The sequence below is a fragment of the Coregonus lavaretus genome, assembly GCF_964263955.1.
Source record: "Coregonus lavaretus genome assembly, chromosome: 33".
Taxonomy (NCBI): Eukaryota; Metazoa; Chordata; class Actinopteri; order Salmoniformes; family Salmonidae; genus Coregonus; species Coregonus lavaretus.
Genome location: NC_140020.1, coordinates 20496387 through 20521644, shown reverse-complemented (window position 1 = coordinate 20521644; position 25258 = coordinate 20496387). Strand labels below are relative to the sequence as shown.

General features: G+C 43.1%; 1 protein-coding gene across 5 annotated transcripts; it reads left to right on the top strand.

Moving 5' to 3' along the window:
• The first annotated feature begins 6300 nt into the window (after positions 1 to 6300).
• Positions 6301 to 24617, top strand: LOC311108767 (vascular endothelial growth factor A-A-like). 5 transcript variants are annotated; one of them, XM_084151507.1, is made up of 8 exons: positions 6460 to 7254; positions 9088 to 9133; positions 12077 to 12273; positions 12905 to 12981; positions 15907 to 15939; positions 19065 to 19133; positions 22424 to 22603; positions 22745 to 24617. In XM_084151507.1, coding segments are annotated over exons 1-8 (669 nt in total). In that variant the 5' UTR covers positions 6460 to 7188; the 3' UTR covers positions 22746 to 24617. The 5 variants fall into 5 exon arrangements, with proteins under 5 accessions (XP_084007636.1, XP_084007633.1, XP_084007637.1 ...); XM_084151508.1 differs by having other exon boundaries at positions 6461 to 7254; positions 22424 to 22567; XM_084151510.1 differs by lacking the exon at positions 19065 to 19133 and having other exon boundaries at positions 6301 to 7254; positions 22424 to 22567.
• The last annotated feature ends 641 nt before the right edge of the window (positions 24618 to 25258 follow it).

The following is a 25258-nucleotide window of genomic DNA, read 5'->3' as shown; positions in this document are numbered from 1 at the left end:
AATGGAGAGAATGGAATGGCATCAAACACATGGAAGACACATGTTTGATGTATTTGATACCATTCCACCAATACCACTACATTACCAAGAGCCCATCCTTCCCAATTAAGGTAGCACCAACCTCCTATGCATTGGATGTTTATTGGATAATGTATGGCATGAGAGATTTTAACACAATGCATTCCTTTATTTATGATGGGTATCAAATCAAATCAAATCAGATTGTATTTGTCACATGCACCAAATACAACAGGTGTAGACCTTACAGTGAAATGCTTACTTACAAGCCCTTAACCAACAATGCAGTTTTAAGAAAAATAAGTGTTAAGTAAAAAATAGATAAGTAAAAATAACAAAATAACAAAAATATATATATATATAATTAAAGAGCAGCAGTAAAATAACTGTATCGTGGCATTCCATCCTCACTGGGGATCGTTCTATGCGTAATTTGACTTTTGTCACGCCTCCTCCCGTTGCTCCCCTCCGGCGCTCTGATTCGCCGGTCTACTGAGACACCGGTCTGAGCGTTCCACCTCGGCAACACCGGAATGGAAACCCAACGCACATCCATTCGTCTTGACGACATGTTGAGAGACCGATGGTGTTCCCAACACCTCCCGGAGCCTCGACGCTCACCCCATCTGAGCTATGGAAGCCGCCCTGCCTCCGAGTCCTCACCCATGGAGGTGGGCAGCATCCCCTACACCACCACGGACCACAGATCTCCTGGAGGCTCCCTATCTAGGCGGCATGATTTTCATCTCTGCTCCGTGAGTGTTCCATCATCACCTGTCACCAAACCATTGTTTTTAGTTCCCCTAACGTTGAATGGTTCTTCCTTCACTTCGCTTTCTACGGCAATGATAGATTCCGGATCAGCGGGGAACCTTATAGATAGGGAGCTGGTCTCTGAATGGGGGTTGCCCACCGTGCCACTGCCTTCTCCACTACACGTCACCTCGCTAGACAATAAACCACTTGGATCAGGCACCATTACGCACGTCACTCTCCCCATCACCATCACCATTCCCACACTACCAGCGCACCACGAGGAGCTGTCCTTCCACATCGTCACGTCACCCCTTTTCGCATTTACTCCCTCTCCATAGCGGAGACTGAGGCCATGGAGAAGTATGTGGCGGAGACCCTGAAACAGGGGTTCATCAGACGCTCTACCTCTCCTGCTTCCGCCAGCATCTTCTTTGTGGCCAAAAAAGACGGAGGACTGAGGCCGTGCATTGACTACCAGGGGCTGTACGCAGTCACCACCAAGTACCGGTACCCCCTCCCTCTGGTTCCGTCGGCCATCAAGCAGCTGCGAGGGGCCCAGTACTTTACCAAGTTGGACCTGAGGAGTGCCTACAACCTGATCCGAATCCGGGAAGGAGACGAGTGGAAGACTGCATTCAGCACTACCTCAGGCCACTATGAATACTGCGTCATGCCCTACGGCCTCGCCAACACACCTTCCGTGTTCCAGTCCTTTGTCAATGATGTGTTCCGAGACATGCTGAGTAGACAGGTGGTGGTGTACATCGACGATATCCTGATCTACTCAGCTACGTTCGAGGAGCACGTCAGAGCGGTCCTACTCCGCCTCCTGGAACACAGCCTGTTGGTGAAGGGGGAGAAATGCGAATTCCACCAACAGGCCATCTCCTTCCTGGGATACAGGATCAGTCGTCAGGACATGGAAAGAGTGAAGACGGACGCCGTCAGGTCATGTCCAGTCCCTACCACGATCAAGGGCCTACAGAGCTTCCTGGGCTTAGCAAATTTCTACTGGCATTTCATCAGGTCCTTCAGCACCATAGCCGCCCTGCTCACCTCTCTCCTTAAGGGTGGGCCTCAGAAGCTGGCCTGGAACCCTGAGGCTGACGCTGCCTTCAAGAGGCTGAAGGAGAGGTTCACCACAGCACCTCTCCTAAAACACCCAGAACCAGCTCGTCCTTTCATCCTGGAGGTGGACGCATCTGAGGAGTGCGTGGGTGGGGTCCTCGCCCAGCGGCAAGGTAAGCCACAGAAAATGTATCCCTGTGCCTTTTTCTCAAAAAAGCTTACCCCCGCAGAGAGGAACTATGGAGTTGGAGACAAGGAGCTGTTGGCGGTGGTCCTCGCTCTGGAGGAATGGAGACACTGGCTGGAGGGCGCAGTCCATCCATTCCAGATTCTCACTGATCACCGGAATTTGGAGCACATACGTGCAGCGAAACAGATGAACTCTCGTCAAGCCAGGTGGGCCCAATTTCTTACTCGCTTTCAGTTTATTCTGTCCTACCGCCCGGGATCCTAGAATGTGAAAGCCGACGCACTCTCCAGGATGCAACATACCAGAGAAAGGAAGGATCTGGGGGGTCCTATCCTGCCTCCGTCTCTCATCGTGGCACCTGTCGTTTTGGATGTGGACGAAGACATCCACCTGGCGGCTCAGGAGGACCCAACGCCTGCCAACGCCCATCCGGGGCGTGTGTATGTACCCACCAGGGTCCGTGACCGCCTGCTGATCTGGGCGCACACCACCGTTACGGCAGCACACTCCAGTATGACACCCTACATTCTCTCTGACAAAAATACTGGTGGTCCACTTTGGCTACTGATGTCTCCCGCTAACTCCTGTTCTGTATGTGCCCAAACGAAGACACCTTGGAAAGCCCCGGCAGGCAAACTAGTTCCTCTACCAGTGCCTCAGCGACCTTGGTCACACCTGTCCATAGACTTTGTCACCGACCTTCCACGTTCTGATGGCTTCACCACAGTCCTGGTGGTCGTAGATCAGTTCTCCAAATCATGCCGTTTTTTGCCATTAACTGGTCTCCCTTCTGCTCTCCAGGTCACTGAGGTCCTGTTCCAACAGGTCTTCATGCATTATGGACTTCCGGAGGACATCGTCTCGGACCGTGGACAACTACAAATACCTAGGTGTCTGGTTAGACTGTAAACTCTCATTCCAGACTCACATTATGCATCTCCAATCAAAAGTTAAATCTAGAATCTGCTTCCTATTTCGCAACAAAGCCTCCTTCACTCATGCTGCCAAACATGCCCTCGTAAAACTGACTATCCTACCGATCCTTGACTTTGGCGATGTCATTTACAAAATAGCCTCCAACACTCTACTCAGCAAATTGGATGTAGTCTATCACAGTGCCATCCATTTTGTCACCAAAGCCCCATATACTACCCACCACTGTGACCTGTATGCTCTTGTTGGCTGGTCCTCACTACATATTTGTTGCCAAACCCACTGGCTCCAGGCCATCTATAAATCACTGCTAGGCAAATCTCTGCCTTATCTTAGCTCATTGGTCACCATAGCAACACCCACCCGTAGTATGCGCGCCAGCAGGTATATCTCACTGGTCATCCCCAAAGCCAACACCTCCTTTGGCCACCATTCCTTCCAGTTCTCTGCTACCAATGACTGGAACGAACTGCAAAATTCTCTGAAGCTGGAGACTCTTATCTCCCTCACTAACTTTAAGCATCAGTTGTCAGAGCACCTTACCGATCACTGTACCTGTACACAGCCCTTCTGAAATTAGCCCACTAAACTACCTCATCCCCATATTGTTATTTATTTTGCTGATTTGCACCCCAGTATCTCTATTTGCACATCATCTCTTGCACATCTATCATTCCAGTGTTAATACTAATTGTAATTATTTTGCACTATGGCCTATTTATTGCCTTACCTCCATAACTTGCTACATTTGCACACACTGTATATATATATTCTGTTGTATTTTTGTCTTTATGTTTTGTTTTACCCCATATGTAACTCTGTGTTGTTGTTTTTATCGCACTGCTTTGCTTTATCTTGGCCAGGTCGCAGTTGTAAATGAGAACTTGTTCTCAACTGGCTTACCTGGTTAAATAAAGGTGAAAAAAAAATAAAAAATATATATATATATATATATGTACACAGAGGACTAATATCAACAACCTGCATATCAATCTCTCCTGGCTCAAAGTAGAGGAGAGATTGACTGCATCACTACTAGTCTTTGTGAGAGGTATTGACGTGTTAAAATCACAGAACTGTCTGTTCAATTGGTTAACACACAGCTCAGAGACTCATACATACCCCACAAGACATGCCACCAGAGGTCTCTTCACAGTCCCCAAGTCCAGAACAGAGGCTAGGAAACGCACAGTACTATATAGAGCCACTATGACTACATGGAACTGTCTTCCACGTCAGGTAACTCAAGCTAGCAGTAAAATCTGATTTAAAAAACAGATAAAACCACACCTCACGGCACAACGTGGACTGTGAAGAAACATACTCACACACACTCTAACACCGGACTGTAAAACACAGACTTAGTAATGTAATGTAGTATTGTAATATTGTAATGTAATAATGAGGCAATGTAATTTTGTATAATGCTCAATGTTTTGTTTGATATAATGTTTTATCTCTGTTTGGACCCCAGGAAGAGTAGCTGCTGCCTTGGCAACAGCTAATGGGGATCCTAAAAAAATACTAAATCCTAAGGTTTGATTGATGAACCTCACTCCACAAGCAGTCGGTATCAGCGCTCTACGATCAGACCTGTCACACTTCTGTCAAAATTGGGTGACCAGTCCCACCCCCTCACTTTTGCCAATGAATGACTCCCAGTGCTTCCAATCCCCCTCCTGGGGCCTCATTTATCAAAGGTGTGTGCACACAAAAATGACTCTAAACCTTGCATGCAACAGTTTTTCCCGCAAAGGTTGGTATTTATCAATATAGATATTATTTTCTTTTTTTGTGTCCTTTTTACCCCTTTTTCTCCCCAATTTCGTGATATTCAATTGGTAGTTACAGTCTTGGCCCATCGCTGCAACTCCCGTATGGACTCGGGAGAGGCGAAGGTGGAGAGCCATGCGTCCTCCGAAACACGACCCTGCCAAGCCGCACTGCTTCTTGACACACTGCTCACTTAACCCGGATGCCAGCTGCACCAATGTGTCTGAGTAAACACCGTACAACTGGCATCTGAAGTCAGCGTGCATGCGACCGGCCTGCCACAAGGAGTCGCTAGAGAGCGATGGGACAAGGACATCCCGGCCGGCCAAACCCTCCCCTAACCCAGACAGCGCTGGGCCAATTGTGTGCTGCCTCATGGGTCTCCCGGTTGCGGCTAACTGCGACGCAGCCCGGGATTGAACCCAGGTCTGTAGTGACGCCTCAAGCACTGCAAAGCAGTGCCTTAGACCGCTGCGCCACCCGGGAGGCATCAATATTGAACTTGACGGGAAAGTGTGCATATGTCCACGCAAATCTCAGACCATGCGTACACACAACATCTAATGGTTGATCAACAAAATATTGAACACTTAATCTTTTGCATAGAAATATGGGCTGTGGGCAGAATTTACTTTTAAATTGTTCAATAGACAATCAATCTTGCGGAACTCGCTATAGGCAGCATGCATTTTATTTGGTTGAAAAAGTCACAGCAAAAGACTAAAACATTCTGCCGACACTTCTATAGAAATGTGATCAAATTTGCTATACCGATTTCTTTCAGAAACGGACATGGCCCAGTTCCAACATTTCCAAATCATACAGCAAATTAGTGATTTTTTTTTGGGGGGGGGGGTAGATCAGCTTTAATATTGCAGATAGATTGTAACTTCCATCAATGTAATTGTCTGCATCACTTCCAATCCCCCATATGTTTATTTTTTTCTCGCAAATACTATATACATTTTATGGACACAGTCAATTTTACAATAATTCTATTTTGTTTGTTTTTACTCCTGAACTTCCTTTTTTTTGTTACCATAAAAGGTGAATGGAGGGCGTTTCCAGGCGGGGTTGTAGTGCTTGTTCACGAGTGCACAAATATAATAATAATATGGCTCTGATTTATCAATGAAAACGTGTATATTTTGGGTGGCCCACCTAATCCTAGAATCTCCACACGCCAGAATTTAGTAAGAAATGTACATACGGTTGATAAATGAGGGTTGTCACTAGTTACCACAGCCACAACGTCAGAATGGGCTTTATCGTAAATATTAATGAAAACAAAGCTTTTTGCTCTTAATTTAAGGCTAGTGTTAGACATACGGTTAGCAATGTGGTTAAGGTTAGGGTTAAGGTTAGGGTTATGTTTAAAATCAGATTTTAAGAAGAAAATTGTTGAAATAGGCGGGGTTTAGCCATAATATGACTTTGTAGCTGTGGTAACTAGTAAACGTCCATAAAATAGGCCCCTCGTTTCCACTAGCTAATCAGATTCCACAGCCACAAAGTCAGATTTCACAAACACAAAGTCAAAATTGGCTACAAAAATTAGCTTTTCGTTTTCATTCAAGGTCAGGGTTAGGCGTTATACGGTTAGCAGTGTGGTTAATGTTAGGGTTAAGGTTAGGACTAGGTTTAAAATCACATTTTAAGATTATAATATTTTTTTTTTTAATGGGCGGGGTCTTTGTCTTTCTGGGTATAGAAGCTAGTGACGACCATCCCTCCTTGCCGCACGACAATTCGACAGTGTTGGCTCACAAGAGACCGAAACAGGAGGAGATGTTTTAGACCTCCGAAAATATTTTGCGGTGATGTGTTAACAATTTCAAGAGGATATAAGAGAGCTGGGATCACGCAAACCGGGAACGAGCAGGAAGCGAAAATAAACGGCAGTTTATGTCACGGTTGGAAGTTTTGACGGATTTCAAAACAGAGTGGATTCTGTGAATGTGATTGTAAACACTGTTCTGGGGTTGACACGAATTTAGGCTAATTGCGTAGGACTGAAAGTTTCTGTAGGCTAATAGCAATTTTCCTTTTTCCAATGGACACGCATTTGGAGACTGCTTGCACACCAAGTATGGAATTACCCCTGTAATGTGGATTGCAATTTCGTTTGAAGAAAATAAAGGTCTACTCCAGAACAATGTGAAAAGATACCCGTCCTGGATTCTAATGTTTCTGGATATCTTGAAAATTATTGGCAACAGTTGAAAGAAAGTCGTTATGCTCAACGGATTTTTGCTCAGGTGTCTTGCCTGCTCCGACCGTGGGACCAAAATGGATTTGACGCCACTACAGACCCCGGTCCCCCTTTTACAGAAGTTCTAACAGTTCTTACACTTTGTTATTACTGTTTTAAACTTTACAAATGCTTTGGAAGAAATCGCCAGACGACCCGCTTGGATTTTAAATCGACAATTGCATTTGGAATTTCAATCATGAACTTTGTTGACAGTTTGATAACATTATTTCTCCTGACACTTCTGTATTTGTCAGCTGTCAAGGTAAGTTATGTTATAACAGACCCCGGGTCTAAATGGACGTCAAGAAATTGATTATATTTGTGAAATGTGGTCAACTGTAGGTCGTCCTTGTCACTCCCATTACTAGGTCATTACTCATGTTTTAACAACCTCAAAATGTTTCGTGGCTTCGGCGATATGTAAATCGCAATTACGCAAAACTGACACTACACCGACTTCACGCAGGCAGGCCTATTTAGCCTACTGTCTGACGTGGTGGCTGATGCGTTGTCATTCACAGAGCTGGAATATGTAGGGCCTAATGGTTTTGAACGAATGTGAGGAAGTTTAGTCTCGTCTGGTGATTGCGGGCCTGCTCAGAACCACCTTGGCAAATTATTACGCTTTAAAGGCGCAGCAGCGGCATTTTGAATTCAAAGAGATATGGCAACAGGTTCGCTGCCTGCACACTCGATCCTGGCTTCATTTTAGTCCGCATTATTAGAATAGCCTAGCACTACCCACCCACCCACATTTGAAATTCTACATTCTGACAAATGGCGCATTGGCTTCATATTTTAAAAAGGCTTTAAAACGACTTTAGACTTTACAATGTAGACGTGGAAGTCTGTTGGTTTGCAAACCATTAATCAAGATGTTGAAGCCTCCTCATAACCTTTGAGCGAAAGTTTAGGGAAAAACAAAAACACCAACCAATAGTTATAGTAGACACTGGCCTGAATAGGTTAAACTCCTGAATGATATTGAATTGGCATATAGGCCGACTTTCTCAGTAGCTGGGGCGGTCCATAGGTTTCCAATGGCTCATATAAGTTATAGGCCTAGTATGGAAAATGTATGCACCCACTAACTGTAAGTCGCTCTGGATAAGAGCGTCTGCTAAATGACTAAAATGTATCTATTAGACCTTTTTATATTATGAACACTAAAATACAGTTTTACAACTAATAGCCCACAAAGGCCTATAGCTTTTAACCCTGCAGAGGTCCCGTGCCCAAGCAGCCCACCTCTCTTGAGTCTCTCCGGTGCCCCTACAACGGTCAACCCGTTAACTCCCTAGAGAGGAGTCAAGCGTTTTTTTTAAACGTGCTCTTATAATCAACCCTGTGCAGTCAAAGCAACTGGTCGTAATTAGTAATATCATCACATTGTCCATGGGCAAGTGTTCGCATCTTGACATCCACCCCATTAATAACAGCATTTAAGTGTTGCGGCCACTCGTAAACTCCAATCGCCGGACATTCACACCACCCAAGGGGCGGGGATTGCCGCTGCCTGAAAAGAAACCGGGTCTATTTTACTTTTGGCAGGGGTGAAATGTTCACCGGTTGTTACATTGTGTGCTTGCGTTGCTCCGACTAAAAACTCCATAGTCCTCACAGAAAGCCACTAGGTAATCCATCTCCAGGCCTCATGCAATCCTGGGCAGCTATTGCGCGAGTATGTGTTTGCTTGCGTAAAGTGGAAAGATGCCAGTCTCTATGGGGCGACTGACAGCAATCACCGTGGAGAAATGTAGCAAACTGGGCTAGATGCAGGTCATTGTACCAACAGTTACCAAATGTAGTCTCTGTTGAGTTGTGCAGTTTAAACTCATATAGAGAATGAAATTGTAACATTTGCAAACATAGGCCTAAAACATCTTCACAGTGAAAGATAATGTAGCCTTGGCTATGAAACAAAACAAACAAAGACACCGCGTGGTCTTTGACAGCGACCAACGTCATATCGTATGTCTGCGCCACGTAGCCTCTTTGGTTGCAAATTAGTAAATGTGAACTGTATGAAATTCATGAACGTAAACCTACAATTTAATCTTCAATTTGTGTGCCCCTTTTCCTTTCTCCCGCGCAGAGTGCCCACATACCTAAGGAAGGAGGGAGGAGTGCGCATGACGGCGGTAGGTGTTCGATAGGGCACCGTGGGAATAAGCTTTCATTGGGCTCCATCGTAGGCAAACTGCCAATGAAACGGGGTTTGTGTGGTGCTCATTGAGAGCACAGGGAGACCCACGCCGCCTGGCGGAAGGAAGCCTAACTGCACCGTGTCCTCATGTTGGCTGAAGTAGGCTCCAACATTGAAATAATAGTAATACATTTAAAACGGAGTGTTGTCCATTTTCATTAATAATCTCCACGAATTCCATTTGAAATATTGTTTGAGGTTAAGATGTTGAAATTATTTTTTTAGAATGGAATTTAGTCTCTGGCCCTCTTGGCTTCTTTACACAAGCCTATGTTGCACAATATTAGGAAAGGGGCTGCTCTCTCAATCAAAAGCTGAACTTTATATGTGATTGTTTCATACTATGCTTGATTTGGCTGGAATAGGACACTGCAGGGGGTGTGCTATTATTTCCAATCAACCCCTTTCTCTCCAAGAGGAATCAGAGTTCTCTGTATGTGGTGTCTCAATGTCTTTCCCAACATGTGCACCACTAGGCTACAATGTGTTTAGTGCTTCAAAGCAGAAGGTACCTAGCTTTGTGGGGCTGAGAGAGGGAGAAAAAGAGGAAGTCTGTACAAAAGCATACCACAGCCACAGTGAGAGCGGAAGGGAGGGGGACACCTTGATGGGTGAGATAATACAATAATATAATATAGATGTAATGTAGCAGATGATTATATCCATAGCAACTTACAGTAGTGCGTGCATACATATGGTTGACCCAGTGTGGTTCACCCAGTGGGCGATGGCGATGCCGGTTGTTGAAGGAAAGTGTATGTATTAGACATATATTTTGTAATAAGTGTGTGTGTGTGTGCATGTGCGTGGAGTATGTACAGTGCCTTCAGAAAGTGTTCACACACCTGGACCTTTCCCACATTTTGTTGTGTTACAAAGTGGGATTAAAATGGATGTAATTGTCATTTTTTTGTCAACGATCTACACAAAATACTCAGTCAAAGTGGAAGAAAAATGTGTAAAATAATTTTGAAAAATAAAATAAAACAAATATATCTTGATTTAGATAAGTATTCAGCCCCCTGAGTCAATACATGTTAGAATAATACAAGCATACCCATAACATGATGCAGCCACCACTATGCTTGAAGATATGGAGAGTGGAACTCGGTAATGTTTGGGGCAAATTCAAGACAACACATAACACTTTGTATTCAGGACAAAAAGTTAATTGCTTTGTCATATTTTTTGCAGTATTACTTTAGTGCCTTGTTGCAAACAGGATGCATGTTTTGGAATATTTTTTTATTCTGTACAGGCTTCCTTCTTTTCACTATGTCAATTAGGTTAGTATTGTGGAGTAACTACAATGTTGTTAATAATAATATGCCATTTAGCAGACGCTTTTATCCAAAGCGACTTAGTCATTTGTGCATACATTTTTACGTATGGGTGGTCCCGGGGATCGAACCCACTACCCTGGCATTACAAGCGCCATGCTCTACCAATTGAGCCATCCTCTATTTTCTCTTGTCACAGCCATTAAACTCTGTAACTGTTTTAAAGTCACCATTGGCCACATGGTGAAATCCCTGAGTGGTTTCCTTCCTCTCCGGCTACTGAGTTAGGAAGGACGCCTGTATCTTTGTAGTGACTGGGTGTATTGATAAACCATCCAAAGTGTAATTCATAACTTTACCATGCTCAAAGGGGTGTTCAATGTCTGCTTTTTTATTTTATTTTCACCCATCTACCAAAAGGTGCCCTTCTTTGCGAGTCATTGGAAAACATCACTGGTCTTTGTGGTTGAATCTGTGTTTGAAATTCACTGCTCAACTGAGGGACCTTACAGATAATTGTATGTGTGGGGTACAGAGATGAGGTAGTCATAAAAAATTAATGTTAAACACTATTGCACACAGTAGCTAGGTTTCCATCCAATCATGCACATTTTATAGATTCCACATAATGAAAATATGCTCATTTTCCCACCAGTGGCATGTTTCCACCAAATGGACTTGTTGCGGATAAAATATGAGTGTGTGATGAGGTAGTGCACACAATGTACTTTTTCGCTTATGTTTTCATGTAAAGTTCCATGTGTTTCAATCGCATTTTCAACTCTACCGATAGTTTTGTTACAAAAACTGTTGTGTTAAATAGCAAATGTGCCTAATCTGGTCTTGGCACATGCGCTTTAGCCAACAGCTCGCAGATACAGTGTGGATAGGCTGTGCGGGTTGGCTAGTTTACATGATGAGATTATTATGGATAAATATTTTTTATTTGTCAAACGGCAGTCGAGCATCAATCATCATGTCACCAGAATAAGACCCTCGCTCTAATAATGACTCCATAATCCATGCTTTCTGAGAATGCTATAAAGTCCAAAAGTTATGGGCGGAGCTAGAAAGTTGGCTGTCAGAAGTATTACAATGTAAACTTACTTTAAAGGTCCCACCATGTAGGACGAACAAATTATCTGTCGGCATTTATAAAATTACACCAAAACGTCCTGTTTCCATCGCAGCTGTCATTATTTTATTTTTTTATACAATATGACTTTACTTGCATAAAAACAGGATGGAAACGTGGTTAGTGAGTCCATGCAACTTATGTGACTTGTTAAGCACATTTTTACTCCTGAACTTATTTAGGCTTGCCATAAAGGTTTGAATACTTATTGACTCAAGACATTTCAGCTTTTCATTCTTAATTAATTTGCAAAGATTTCAAAAAATATAATTCCACTTTGACATTATGGGGGTATTGTGTGTAGGCCAGTGACACAAAATCTCAATTGAATCCATTTTAAATGCAGGCTGTAACACAACAAAATGTGGAAAAATCAAGGGGTGTGAATACTTTCTGAAAGCACTGTGCAGTATGTGTGTGTATAGGTTCTTGGTATATTAAATGTGTGTATGTTTCTCCTCAGTGATCTCCTTCATGGAGGTGTACAATAAGAGCCTGTGTCGGCCCAGGGAGCTGCTGGTAGAGATCCTACAGGAGTACCCAGAGGAGGTAGAACACATCTTCATCCCGTCCTGTGTGGTCCTGACACGCTGCGCAGGCTGCTGCAATGACGAGATGCTACAGTGTACTCCAACCTCCACGCATAACGTCACCATGGAGGTGAGAGACTGAGCGTTTTACATTTTAACCCTTACACATCTCATCACACTTTTAACTCCTACAACCCTACTTCTACATATAACGGAGTCTTCACCAAGGAGGTGAGGGACTGACCCCTGACCTTTGACTGTTTAACCCCTAACCTCTTACATTTTGACTGGCCACCTCCCCAAAATGGCCCTTTATAACGGAGGTGAAACTACACTTAACCCCATACTTCTTTCTCTCTCTGCAAATTCCTCTGTCCCCCACATCCCCTCACAACACAGTAACGTCACTATGGAAGTGAGAGCCCTTAAACTTTAACCTTTAACCCCATAGCCTCTAACCTCCCCTTATCCTCACATACTATAACATCACTATACAGCTGACAGTCCAACACCTCGACTCCCCCCACCCCAATCTGTTTAAGGAATCCCCCCAGCCTCTTTTTGACAATCCATATACCCTTATACTACACGTGCGTCTCAAGTTATGTGGGTCTGTATATGTAGATATATGAGAGTGTAAACGGTATATGTTCTAGTATATTTGGGTATATGTCCGAGAGCAAGTGAGAAAGGAGAGTCTATGTGAGTATGTTTGACCATTCTATATTTGACTCTGACTCTGTCTTCTCCTGTTTCCACAGATAAAAAGAATAAAACCCCACAGGCAACAAAATGATATCTTTATGAGTTTTACAGAACACAATGCATGTGAATGCAGGTAAGAAGTGTTTTCGTATTATTTTGTACACATGCTGCACGTATACACACACACACACACACACACACACACACTATCTATTCCAGTGTTCTTCTCAGTTCGGGGCATATGGAGGTCTTTTCTACAAGGAATTTAGGGGAATTGAGATAAATAAGAGTACGTTCTGACTTCCAGGTGCCCTCTACCATCACACTGGTCTGGTCTAGTCCATCCAGATCACATAGTGCATGCAGAGTCACTTTAAACCCTTGGGTCCCCAGACTGCAACAGCCTCTAGCCCTTGACATGCTGCAGGTCACAGAAAAGTCACACTGCATGAACCACGTATCAGCGTTTTCATTTAACACCATAGCTGTTCATTTATAAAAAAATTTAAAAAATGTTATGAAGATTTCTATCTTACTCGTAGAGGCTACGTTCAGTGTGTAGCATTTCCACCTTTTCATAACCTGCATATAAGCTGCTCACAAACTGCTCATAAACCATTAAAGGGATAGTGCAAGATATTTGGCAATCAAGCCGTTTTCAGTCAGTAGAATTCATGGATAACATTTTTATATCGATGCAGTTTGAAGGAAGTTGAAGGTAGTTTCACAAGCCATTGCTAACTAGATTTAGCGTAATAACTGGAGGTCTACAGGAATTATCACAATTTTGAAGCTAAATGTATAATTATATAAAATATATACAACACATTTCCACCAACAGGTTTCTGTGCCAATGCACCATACAACCAATAAGCAAAGCATAACTGTATACCGATTACCAACTTCGGGCTCTTCAACATCATGGTTTGCGTTTTCAACACCACAATCAAATAGTGTGTCAATCTCGACAAACAGAAAATACAGTGCATTCAGAAAGTATTCAGACTCCTTGACTTTTTCCACATTTTGTTACGTTACATCCTTATTCTAAAATGGATTAAATTGTTTTTTCCCCTCATCAATTTACACACAATACCCCATAATGACAAAGCAAAAACAGGTTTATAGATTATTATTTTTTTAGCAAAAAACCAAAACAACAACGTTTACATAAGTATTCAGACCCTTTACTCAGTACTTTGTTGAAGCACCTTTGGCAGCGATTACAGCCTCGAGTCTTCTTGGGTATGACGCTACAAACTTGGCACACCTGTATTTGGGGAGTTTCTCCCATTCTTCTCTACAGATCCTCTCAAGCTCTGTCAGGTTGGATGGGGAGCGTTGCTGCACAGCTATTTTCAGGTCTCTCCAGAGATGTTAGATCGGGTTCAAGTCCAGGCTCTGGCTGGGCCACTCAAGGACATTCAGAGACTTGTCCCGAAGCCACTCCTGCGTTGTCTTGGCTGTGTGCTTAGGGTCGTTTTCCTGTTGGAAGGTGAACCGTCGCCCCAGTCTGAGGCTCTGGAGCAGGTTTTCATCAAGGATTGTTCTGTACTTTGCTCCGTTCACCTTTCCCTCAATCCTGAATCGTCTCCCAGTCCCTGCCGCTGAAAAACGTCCCCACAGCATGATGTTGCCACCACCATGCTTCACTGTAGGGAGGTTTCCTCCAGATGTGACGCTTGGCAATCAATTTTAGAATAAGGCTGTAACCCAAGTGGCGCAGTGGTCTAAGGCGCCGCATCGCAGTGCTAGCTGTGTCACTAGAGATCCTGGTTCGATTCCAGGCTCCGTCGCGGCCGGCCGCGACCGGGAGACCCATGGGGCGGCGCACAATTGGCCCAGTGCCGTCCAGGGTAGGGGAGGGTTTGGCCGGCAGGGATGTTCTTGTCCTATCGCGCACTCGTGACTCCTGTGGCGGGCCGGGCGCAGTGCACACTGACTCGGTCGCCAGGTGTACGGTGTTTCCTCCGTCACATTGCTACGGCTGGCTTCCGGGATAAGCGGGCACTGTGTCAAGAAGCAGTGTGGCTAGGTTGGGTTGTGTTTCGGAGAACGCACGACTCTCGACCTTCGCCTCTCCCGTGTCCGTACGGGAGTTGCAGTGATGGGACAAGACGGTAACTACCAATTGGATACCACGAAATTGGGGAGAAAAAGGGGGTAAAAAAATAATTAAAATAATACGGCTGTAACGTAACAATGTGGAAAAAGTCAAGGGGTCTGAATACTTTCCGAATGCACTGTACATTCCTCCCTACCTTGTACCTAAGATCAATAGGGGATGTTTTTGAGCACGGTGTCTCTTGTCGTCACTGTTCTTTCATGCTCAATCATGCACCTCTCTGCTGCTTATCAGCTGTTCCTCTTTGTTCTAATACACATTTTCAAACGGTCCCTTGGCAAATTCCTTCAAACTGCATGCAGAGACATAAAAATGTTATCCATGAGTTCATCTGAACATTGCCAAAATCTCGCGTTGAGTTTGTTAACCATCAGTAAACCGTTGTATGTTTTCGCGACTCCAGCTAGCTTATAAGTAGACTGTATCGTGTTTTCTTTGTTTTTTTACAGTTTTCTCCGAACCTATAAGTACTATGAAATGAGAAGTTTCCAAATTCTTGAGCTCCTGTACCCACTGGATTAGCTGTGAGCCAGAGGATTTGTTGCTCCATAATCAGTTATCGCCAAATGATCTATCAAGTTGAGCAACAAAATAGACATGACAATCTGCTATTGTTATCAGATATTGTGTGTGTGTGTGTGTGTGTGTGTGTGTGTATATATATGTGTGCGCCCGTGTGTGTGTGTGTGTGTGTGTGTGTGTGTGTGTTTCAAGGAGATAAGTCAGGGAGAAAGACAGCCTTGTCAGAGGTAACGAAAGTATTGTCATGACTACTTAGGGATCAGGGATGGAAAACACTAGAGTAGCAGAGTGCTATAGGGCCATCCAAGCTAATACCTGCCTATGTCTATCTGTCCACTGTTGATGATTTTTGAATCCGTTTACGAACAGTGTGGGCTGTGAGATAACATCATGTTTGTTTCTGTCTTTCAGGCCAAAGAATGAAGTGAAAGAGCAGAGAGAAAAGTGAGTACAGACTCTTCCTGTGTTGTCTGGAACACAAGGGAGGAGGCATGATTTGAGGAGACGTTTTTTCTGTCTGTCTTTTTCGCATTGTCTTTCTCCCGCTATCTTTCTCCATCTTCTCTCTCTCTCTTTATCGCTCTTTCTACTGTGCTCACACGTTTTCAGCATTTCTCTCTCTCAACCTGTGTGTTACACACAGTATACAACAATGTATCAAAGGATCACTCACACCACCATGTTGACACAGATCCAGTGATCTTCATGTAGTTTAGGAGTTCACAAAGAATCACTCCCCTTTTATCCATTCTAATTCCATGACCTTTTGAGCTATCAGGTGAGACACACGGGACAACCCCCAGAATGCTTCAACTCAGGTGAATGAGTGACACCTGATGAGGTCAATGCCCTCTGCACCAGTCATTTAATGTAATTTTCTATACACCTGTTCCTCTGTTATGATCCTCCCTTTACTCTCTGTACATGTCTTTAAGTATGTCTCAGGGTTCATGTCTCTACCTTTGTTTTACAGGCTCCTGTGATGTGTAGATAACGTTGTGTTTTTAGAGACCCCCTTTTAACCTTTTTTTTAATTATTTATTTTTACTGTTTATGGGTCTGGCTTTAGTGGTTCTGTTGTACAACAATTTGCCAAAGGATGTACTAAGGGTCGTTCAACTGCCTTCTCCCCCTCTACATGGGATTGTCTAGTTTTCCTATTGCCTAATCCTATGGGATTACGAGGGTCTTTGGTAGTATTTAGGTTTTATATGTCGGGTATCCTGCAGTATAGATGAGGGGCCTCTTTGGTAGTTAGTCACAGTGGTAATGTTAATGATGCTACAGAAAGGCCTTTGAACATCAATGGGCTGGATCAGTCATCCTATGGAAGCTAACTCCAGTCTAGGTTCACCCAATCGTTGTGCGGAAATGCTCCTTTCTTGTCACATTTTGATATACAGTACCAGTCAAAAGTTTGGACACACCTACTCGTTGTTGTACTGGATGCGTCTCAATCCACCACGTCCGCCAATGTCGCACTTCCGCATCTGTGGTGAAAGGTGGCAGTCAAAAGTTTAAACACATCTACTCATTCAAGGGTTATTCTTTATTTTTACTATTTTTTACATTGTAGAATAATGGTGAAGACATCAAAACTATGAAATAACACATGGAATCATGTAGTAACCAAAAAAGTGTTAAACAAATAATAAATACATTTTATATTTGAGATTCTTCAAATAGCCACCCTTTGCTTTGATGACGGCTTTGCACACTCTTGGCACTCAACCAGCTTCATGAGGAATGCTTTTTCAACAGTCTTGAAGGAGTTCCCACATATGCTGAGCACTTGTTGGCTGCTTTTCCTTCACTCTACCGTCCAACTCATCCCAAACAATCGGGTGATTGTGGAGGCCAGGTCATCTGATGCAGCACTCCATCACTCTCCTTGGTAAAATAGCCCTTACTCAGCCTGGAGGTGTGTTGGGTCGTTGTCCTGTTGAAAAACAAATGATAGTCCCACTAAGCCCAAACCAGATGGGATGGTGTATCGCTGCAGAATGCTGTGGTAGCCATGCTGATTAAGTGTGCCTTGAATTCTAAATAAATCACAGACAGTGTCACCAGCAAAGCACCCCCACACCATAACACCACCTCCTCAATGCTTTACGGTGGGAACTACACATGCGGAGATCATCCGTTCACCCACACTGCATCTCACAAAGACACTGCGGTTTGAACCAAAAATCTCAAATTTGGACTCCAGACCAAAAGACATATTGCCACCGGTGTAATGTCCATCGCTCATGTTTCTTGGACCCAGCAGGTCTCTTCTTCTTATTGGTGTCCTTTAGTAGTGGTTTCTTTGCAGCAATTCGACCATGAAGACCTGATTCACACAGTCCCCTCTGAACTGTTGATGTTGAGATTTACAATTACATTTTCGTCATTTAGCAGAAGCTCTTATCCAGAGCGACTTACAGTTAGTGAGTGCATACATTTTTCATACTGGCCCCCCGTGGGAATCGAACCCACAACCCTGGCGTTGCAAGCTCCATGCTCTACCAACTGAGCTACAGGAGGCCTGAGATGTGTCTGTTACTTGAACTCTGTGAAGCATTTATTTGGGCTGCAATTTCTGAGGCTGGTAACTCTAATGAATTTATGCTCTGCAGCAGAGGTAACTCTGGGTCTTCCATTCCTGTGGCGGTCCTCATGAGAGCTAGTTTCATCATAGCGCTTGATGATGTTTGCGACTGCACTTGAAGAAACTTTCATGTCTTAAAGTAATGATGGACTGTCGTTTCTCTTTGCTTATTTGAGCTGTTCTTGTCATACTATGGACTTGGTCTTTTACCAAATAGGGCTATCTTCTGTATACCCCCCTACCTTGTCACAACACAACTGATTGTCTCAAACGCATTAAGAAGGAAAGAAATTCCACAAATTAACTTTTAACAAGGCACACCTGAAATGCATTCCAGGTGACTACCTCATGAAGCTGGTTGAGAGAATGCCAAGAGTGTGCAAAGCTGTCATAAAGGCAAAGAGTGGCTATTTGAAGAATCTCAAATATAAAATATATTTTGATTTGTTGAATACTTTTTTGGTTACTACAGGATTCCATATGTGTTATTTAATAGTTTTGATGTCTTCACTATTATTCTACAATGTAGAGAAAATAGTAAAAAATAAAGAAACCCTGGAATGAGTAGGTGTGTCCAAACTTTTGACTGGTAGTGTATATACCCTGCAGCTGTGAAATCTACTGGAAGTGCATACACTACCTGAAGCACATTGTACTGTTATCTCAAACAAGTTAAATCAGCGAGCTCGGCTGGCCCTCATGGTCCAGTATTTATTTGAAAATGTTAAGAGTAGCCGAGGGAGTGTTTGGGCCAAAAAGAAATGCTTCCACAGCCAAACTTAAATATGAAACTTGTGAAACCCTTTCTTTCTGGTGTAAGAATGTCTCGAAGCCAGTGTTCTTTTGTTCGTTTATTTTCTCAAAGTTAACAATGTCTCAACCTCTCAATTTATTAAGAACTCTGTTCAGTTTATTTGTCCCCTGTCCCCCCTCCTCCTCAGATGTCTCTGCGTTATTGTGCTTCTTTCTCTTTTTCCAGAAAACCCCGGAAAGGCAAGGGCAAAGGCCAAAAGCGAAAGAAAAAACGTGACAAAAAGAATCGCGAAGCGTATGTCCGCTCGGCCTTCTCCTCTCCCCACCTGCACCTGACTGTGGCGATTCTGATCATTAAGCTTGTTTGGGAGGAGTTCATTTGCCCCTTTTAATTAATTTGCTCTCTCCCTATTCACCGCTCCGCCCAATACCACCACCACTCAATCCCACCACACACATCAATTGGCATGAGGCTTTTCTGAAACTCCACCGGAGTAGATAGAAGTCGTCCCTAAATAATAAATAACATCTGATCCTAGATCTATGGTTAGGGGTGACTTCTACCTCAAATCACCACACCTCACGCGATTCACCCATAACCCTGCCTCCTTACCTCACTACCACCCCCACCCCCCTGGTGATAAGGCTGGGGGAGAAGGAATGGAGTGATAGGGTAATGGTAACAGAACTGAACCTACCAGCATGGCTTTTTGCAGGCGATCTCACTAATCCAGTATCTGTTGTGGGAATCATCCAAGGCCTATGTCAGTGTTGAGTCTGTCTTACTTTTCTGTGTCTCGCACTTGTCCTTTTTCCCCTTTTATTTTTTAGTGTTTCTTTTGATCCCTCCAAACAGGTTTTTTCTGTTCTGTCCGCCATCACTGGGCTTTGTTTGCAATTTGAGGATACGAGAGATGGCTATCACATTGTTGTTTCTTTCTTGGTTATGTAAACCAACAAATTGTTTAGCCCGTTCTGTTTGTGTGTTCTCTTTGTTGCCTCCATGGATCTGAACAACACAAAGAACACATTATGTTTTGTTTGGTGCTGTTTTCAACGGAAAGAGGTGTTCATGTTTCTGAAATGGTCTTAATGTCAAAGAATAGAGTTGTTCTGTTCGTTGTGCTGTGCCTTTAGTTCTCAATGGAATGTCTGTCTGTCGTCCCCCATACTCTGTGAAAATGGTTTAACCCCTCTGTGTGGAAACGGAATGGTACAGTCTCTATTGTTGTTCTGTCATTTAAACCAGATCTACAGTGTCATGCAAAAGTATTCATCCCCCTTGGCGTTTTTCCTATTTTATTGCATTACAACCTGTAATTTTAAATGGATTTTGATTTTGATTTCATGTAATGGACATACACAAAATAGTCCAAATTGGTGAAATACTTGTTTCAAATAATTCTAAAAAAATAAATAACGGAAAAGTGGTGCGTGCATATGTATTCACCCCCTTAGCTATGAAGCCCCTACATAAGACCTGGTGCAACCAATTACCTTCAGACGTCACATAATTAGTTAAATAAAGTCCACATGTGTGCAATCTAAGTGTTAAATTAGTTAGATTGCACACAGGTGGACTTTATTTAAGCATCACATAATCTCAGTATGTATACACCTGTTCTGAAAAGCCCCAGAGTCTGCAACACCACTAAGCAAGGGGCACCACTAAGCAAGCGGCACCATGAAGACGAAGGAGCTCTCCAAACAGGTCAGGGACAAAGTTGTGGAGAAGTACAGATCAGGGTTGGGTTATAAAAAAATATCAGAAACTATGAACATCCCACGGAGCACCATTAAATCCATTATAAAAAAATGGAAAGGATATGGCACCACAACAAACCTGCCAAAAGAGGGCCGCCACCCAAAACTCACGGACCAGGCAAGGAGGGCATTAATCAGAGGCAACAAAGAGCCCAAAGATAACCCTGAAGGAGCTGCAATGCTCCACAGCGGAGATTGGAGTATCTGTCCATAGGACCACTTTAAGCCATACACTCCACAGAGCTGGGCTTTACGGAAGAGTGGCCAGAAAAAAGCCATTGCTTAAAGAACAAAAATAAGCAAACACGTTTGGTGTTCGCCAAAGCCATGTAGGAGACTCCCCAAACATATGGAAGAAAGTACTCTGGTCAGATGAGACTAAAATTGAGCTTTTTGGCCATCAAGGAAACCGCTATGCCTGGCACAAACCCAACACCTCTCATCACCCCGAGAACAGCATCCCCACAGTGAAGCATGGTGGTGGCAGCATCATGCTGTGGGGATGTTTTTCATCGGCAGGGACTGGGAAACTGGTCAGAATTGAATGAATGATGGATGGCGCTAAATACAGGGAAATTCTTGAGGGAAACCTGTTTCAGTCTTCCAGAGATTTGAGACTGGGACGGAGGTTCACCTTCCAGCAGGACAATGACCCTAAGCATACTGCTAAAGTAACACTCGAGTGGTTTAAGGGGAAACATTTTAAATGTCTTGGAATGGCCTAGTCAAAGCCCAGACCTCAATCCAATTGAGAATCTGTGGTATGACTTAAAGATTGCTGTACACCAGCGGAACCCATCCAACTTGAAGGAGCTGGAGCAGTTTTGCCTTGAATAATGGGCAAAAATCCCAGTGGCTAGATGTGCCAAGCTTATAGAGACATACCCCAAGAGATTTGCAGGTGTAATTGCTGCAAAAGGGGGCTCTACAAAGTATTGAATAGTTATGCACACTCAAGTTTTCTGTTTTTTTGTCTTATTTATTTTGCATCTTCAAAGTGGTAGGCATGTTGTGTAAATCAAATGATACAAACCCCCCAAAAATCTATTTTAATTCCAGGTTGTAAGGCAACAAAATAGGAAAAATGCCGAGGGGGGGGGGTGAATACTTTCGCAAGCCACTGTATCTTCTGGTATCTACTGGTTGTCTATCTGATCTGTGTCTATAAGGGAAAACATTTACTTTTTAATATTTTAATTAAATAAAAACTCATCCTGTATCTTTACGCACAAAGCAGACCTCTGAGTTTTATTTGATTATGTAAAAATAGAGTTTAGGGATGAGTTGATTTTGACAATGTTTTGTGTTGTAAGCCTCACGTCCCTTGCCAAAGCTAGCTGGTGCATGTCTAACCGAAACAATGCATACTGTACGTGGGCAAGCCAATCATCCTAAAAATCACTCCCCCCTACGAGACAGTAGGAGGTGGTCTCCCTGCCAGCATGGGCTGAGTCGGGAGCCAGGAGACGGGGGAGAGAGAGGGCGAAGGGTTTGGGGGTAATTTTGCTGTTTGCAAAGTGTCTGTTTTTGTACAACCCTCTGGTCACATGCTACAATTCATCCTCTTTTACCCACCCACACATACTGCACATTGACACATACAGCACATTCACACATAGGTCAGGGACATTAGGAGTGTGAAGTTGCAGCATGTGTTAAGAGAGTTGACCTTAAGGAAACGACCTTGGAAGTGTTTTTCTGTTAACACCATTATAATAAATATCCTCCCTCTCTTTTTCTCTTCCTCCTCTTTCCCCTTCTTCATCCTTCCCCTTCTCATTTCCTCTCCTCTCTCTCTCTGTCTTTTATATTATACTATAGTCAGTGTGAGCCATGTTGTGATGGCTGTTCAGAGAGGAGAAAGCGGTTGTTCATCCAGGACCCTCTAACCTGCCAGTGTTCCTGCAGAAACTCTGACGCCGACTGCAGGGCACGTCACCTGGAGCTCAACGAGCGGACCTGCAGGTGTGTGGGGGACTCTTGGACTCATAACTCCGTATGGTAACCAAGATTGTGTTTGGTGGCATTTCTTGACCACAGTAAGGCATACCATTAGCCAAGAACCTGACCAAGACATTGGCGCTAAGACCACGAATGTGTCATACGATTCTGTTTAATGCCTGTCTTCTCTGTGATCCCCAGATGTGACAAGCCCAGGAGATGAGAGTCCAAGCTTCAGATGAAACGTGAAGGAATATTCCCAAGATATTTCACAGCACTTTCAACTCTGAGCTTATCTTCTCAGTGGAAAGCATTCCCCTGGTCTGACTGAGAAACAGCAGATAGAAAAGAGAGGGAGAGAGAAAGAAAGAAAGAATAAAATAATAGAAAATAATCCCAATGTATCTGTATATACTAAGAAAGAAAAAGTACAGGATTTGTATTGCTGCTAAAAGAACTAACTAAAACCCATCACTATAAAAAAGCAAACAGTCATGTGGTTTGCATTTCGCTGGCGTTTGACTGGACTGCGGTTTTGTTGTTGATTCATTTATGCAAATACTTCACTGGATATATATGAGTGTACTGTGGTTATGTGTCGAATCATAAGGAACAAAACTTAGCTATGTGGTACATATCTCCACAGAAAATAAAAGAAGATGAAGGAAGAACATTCTTCCTCTGAAACATACTTCCTGACCCATAGACTCCCTTTGCAGGAACCCAATGGCAGGACAGCCAATGGGAGATGGGGATCCGTCCCTTTATGACATCACTTCCTTTACCTTAAAGGAAGTTCTAGAACTGATGCGTGGAACGTGTGGAAAGCTAGAACTGCGTCTTTTGCTGCCCTAGCTAGCAGTGGAACTGGATTTGGAGTGCCATAATACTTCTAAAGGGATACTGGTGATTGATTTTGGTATATATGGAAACCACTAGAAACAACTGATACTGTAGCTTGATTCCATTGAGAAACTGTGCCTCACAAACTGTGCTAATCACTTTAGAGTGAGAAATCCTGAATTAGCTTCTTAAATTATTATTTTTTCTTTTTTTTGAAGGGGAGGGGGATGGTATGCTGTCTGCGGTTGAACTCAATACAGAATGCAATAGTATCGATGGCAAGCTGTCTGTATATACTATACATACTTAATATCCCTTATGTCATAGTCCACTATAGATAATTTATAATGTTAGAGTATTTTCAGTATTCAGTCCTCTACCCGTATTTAATTTGATCTATTTATATATCAAGTGTTATGTTCCTTTGGGTTTCCCCCCCTCCCTGCTATGTGATGTCATTGTGGTCTCCACTCTGCCTAGCTACATAGAGACACTGCTCTTGGCTTTCATAAGAAAAAGAAAAACCTTTTATGTAAACATTCCTGAAATGGATAATTTGTATGGATGCCATCTATTCTGGACTTATCAACCCTTTTTATAGAGGGTGGAGGTGCTGCGAGTGATATATTTTTTTAAACCTGCTCTATGGTCTTGGCGCGTGAGGCGCGTGCGTGCGTGCACGTGTGTGTGCGTTGTTGTGTTAGAGAGAAACAGGAGGCTTGTGCTTGTCTTGAGCTCCACCATGCAAATAACAATAAACCATTGCTAAAAGATAGCTTGGCCTACCAAGTCAACTGTTTGTATTACAGCTAGCAATCTGCAATATCAAGAATATATGATTTCATGATAATAGTACTTATTGTTCCTTTTCCAATATTAACATGTTTTTTTTCTGTGACAGTGTAAAGTAGTAAAGCATATTTATTTACAAATTATATTGCTTTTTTATATATAAAATTGAGGAAAAGGTTGCTGTGTTTTGAAGCAGTGAGTTTTGAAGAGGTTGTATGAGTTATTGTTTGTGTAGTGTTTGAAACATGGCTGTCGTATGTTGGAGAAGCTATCTTCGATATCTGTTATGACTACGAAACTCGAAAAGGGATGCACTCACACAGCTCATAAGAGCATGTGCCGTGGAATATAAAACGTGACTCAAAAGAAGAAATTCCTGAACACCTTTGACAAAGATCTATAGACCAAAATAGTGTATGAATAAAAAGGTGAGACTTTGGAGGAATTTCTTATTTTGAACGCCCATGAAACAGCATTAGAAAGGTATGAGGGACACATGGGGAAATACTTCAGATGACCTCTTACCTAGGAACTTTGGAAGTGTGTTTTTTCCTGCCATAGGCCACATTCAAATTCTTTAAATTGTCTTCCTTCCGCTCTCACAAAGTGACCTGACAGGTGCTGGTCACTGATCACAATGAGTGAGTTAGCAATGCGAGCTAGCATGTTCACCACTAACAACGGTGGACTAGTAGTTACTGTAAAAATACTCCTTCTATGAAATAATCTCAGAATATTATCCCTGCTTTGCTATGTAGTAAAGGTTTGGCGACAACAGCCTCTAGCCCAGTGGTTCCCAACCAGGGAACCATAAATGTGTTTTAACCTGTCCCCAAATTAATATACAGTGGGGGAAAAAAGTATTTAGTCAGCCACCAATTGTGCAAGTTCTCCCACCTAAAAAGATGAGAGAGGCCTGTAATTTTCATCATAGGTACACGTCAACTATGACAGACAAAATGAGAAAAATAAATCCAGAAAATCACATTGTAGGATTTTTAATGAATTTATTTGCAAATTACGGTGGAAAATAAGTATTTGGTCAATAACAAAAGTTTCTCAATACTTTGTTATTTACCC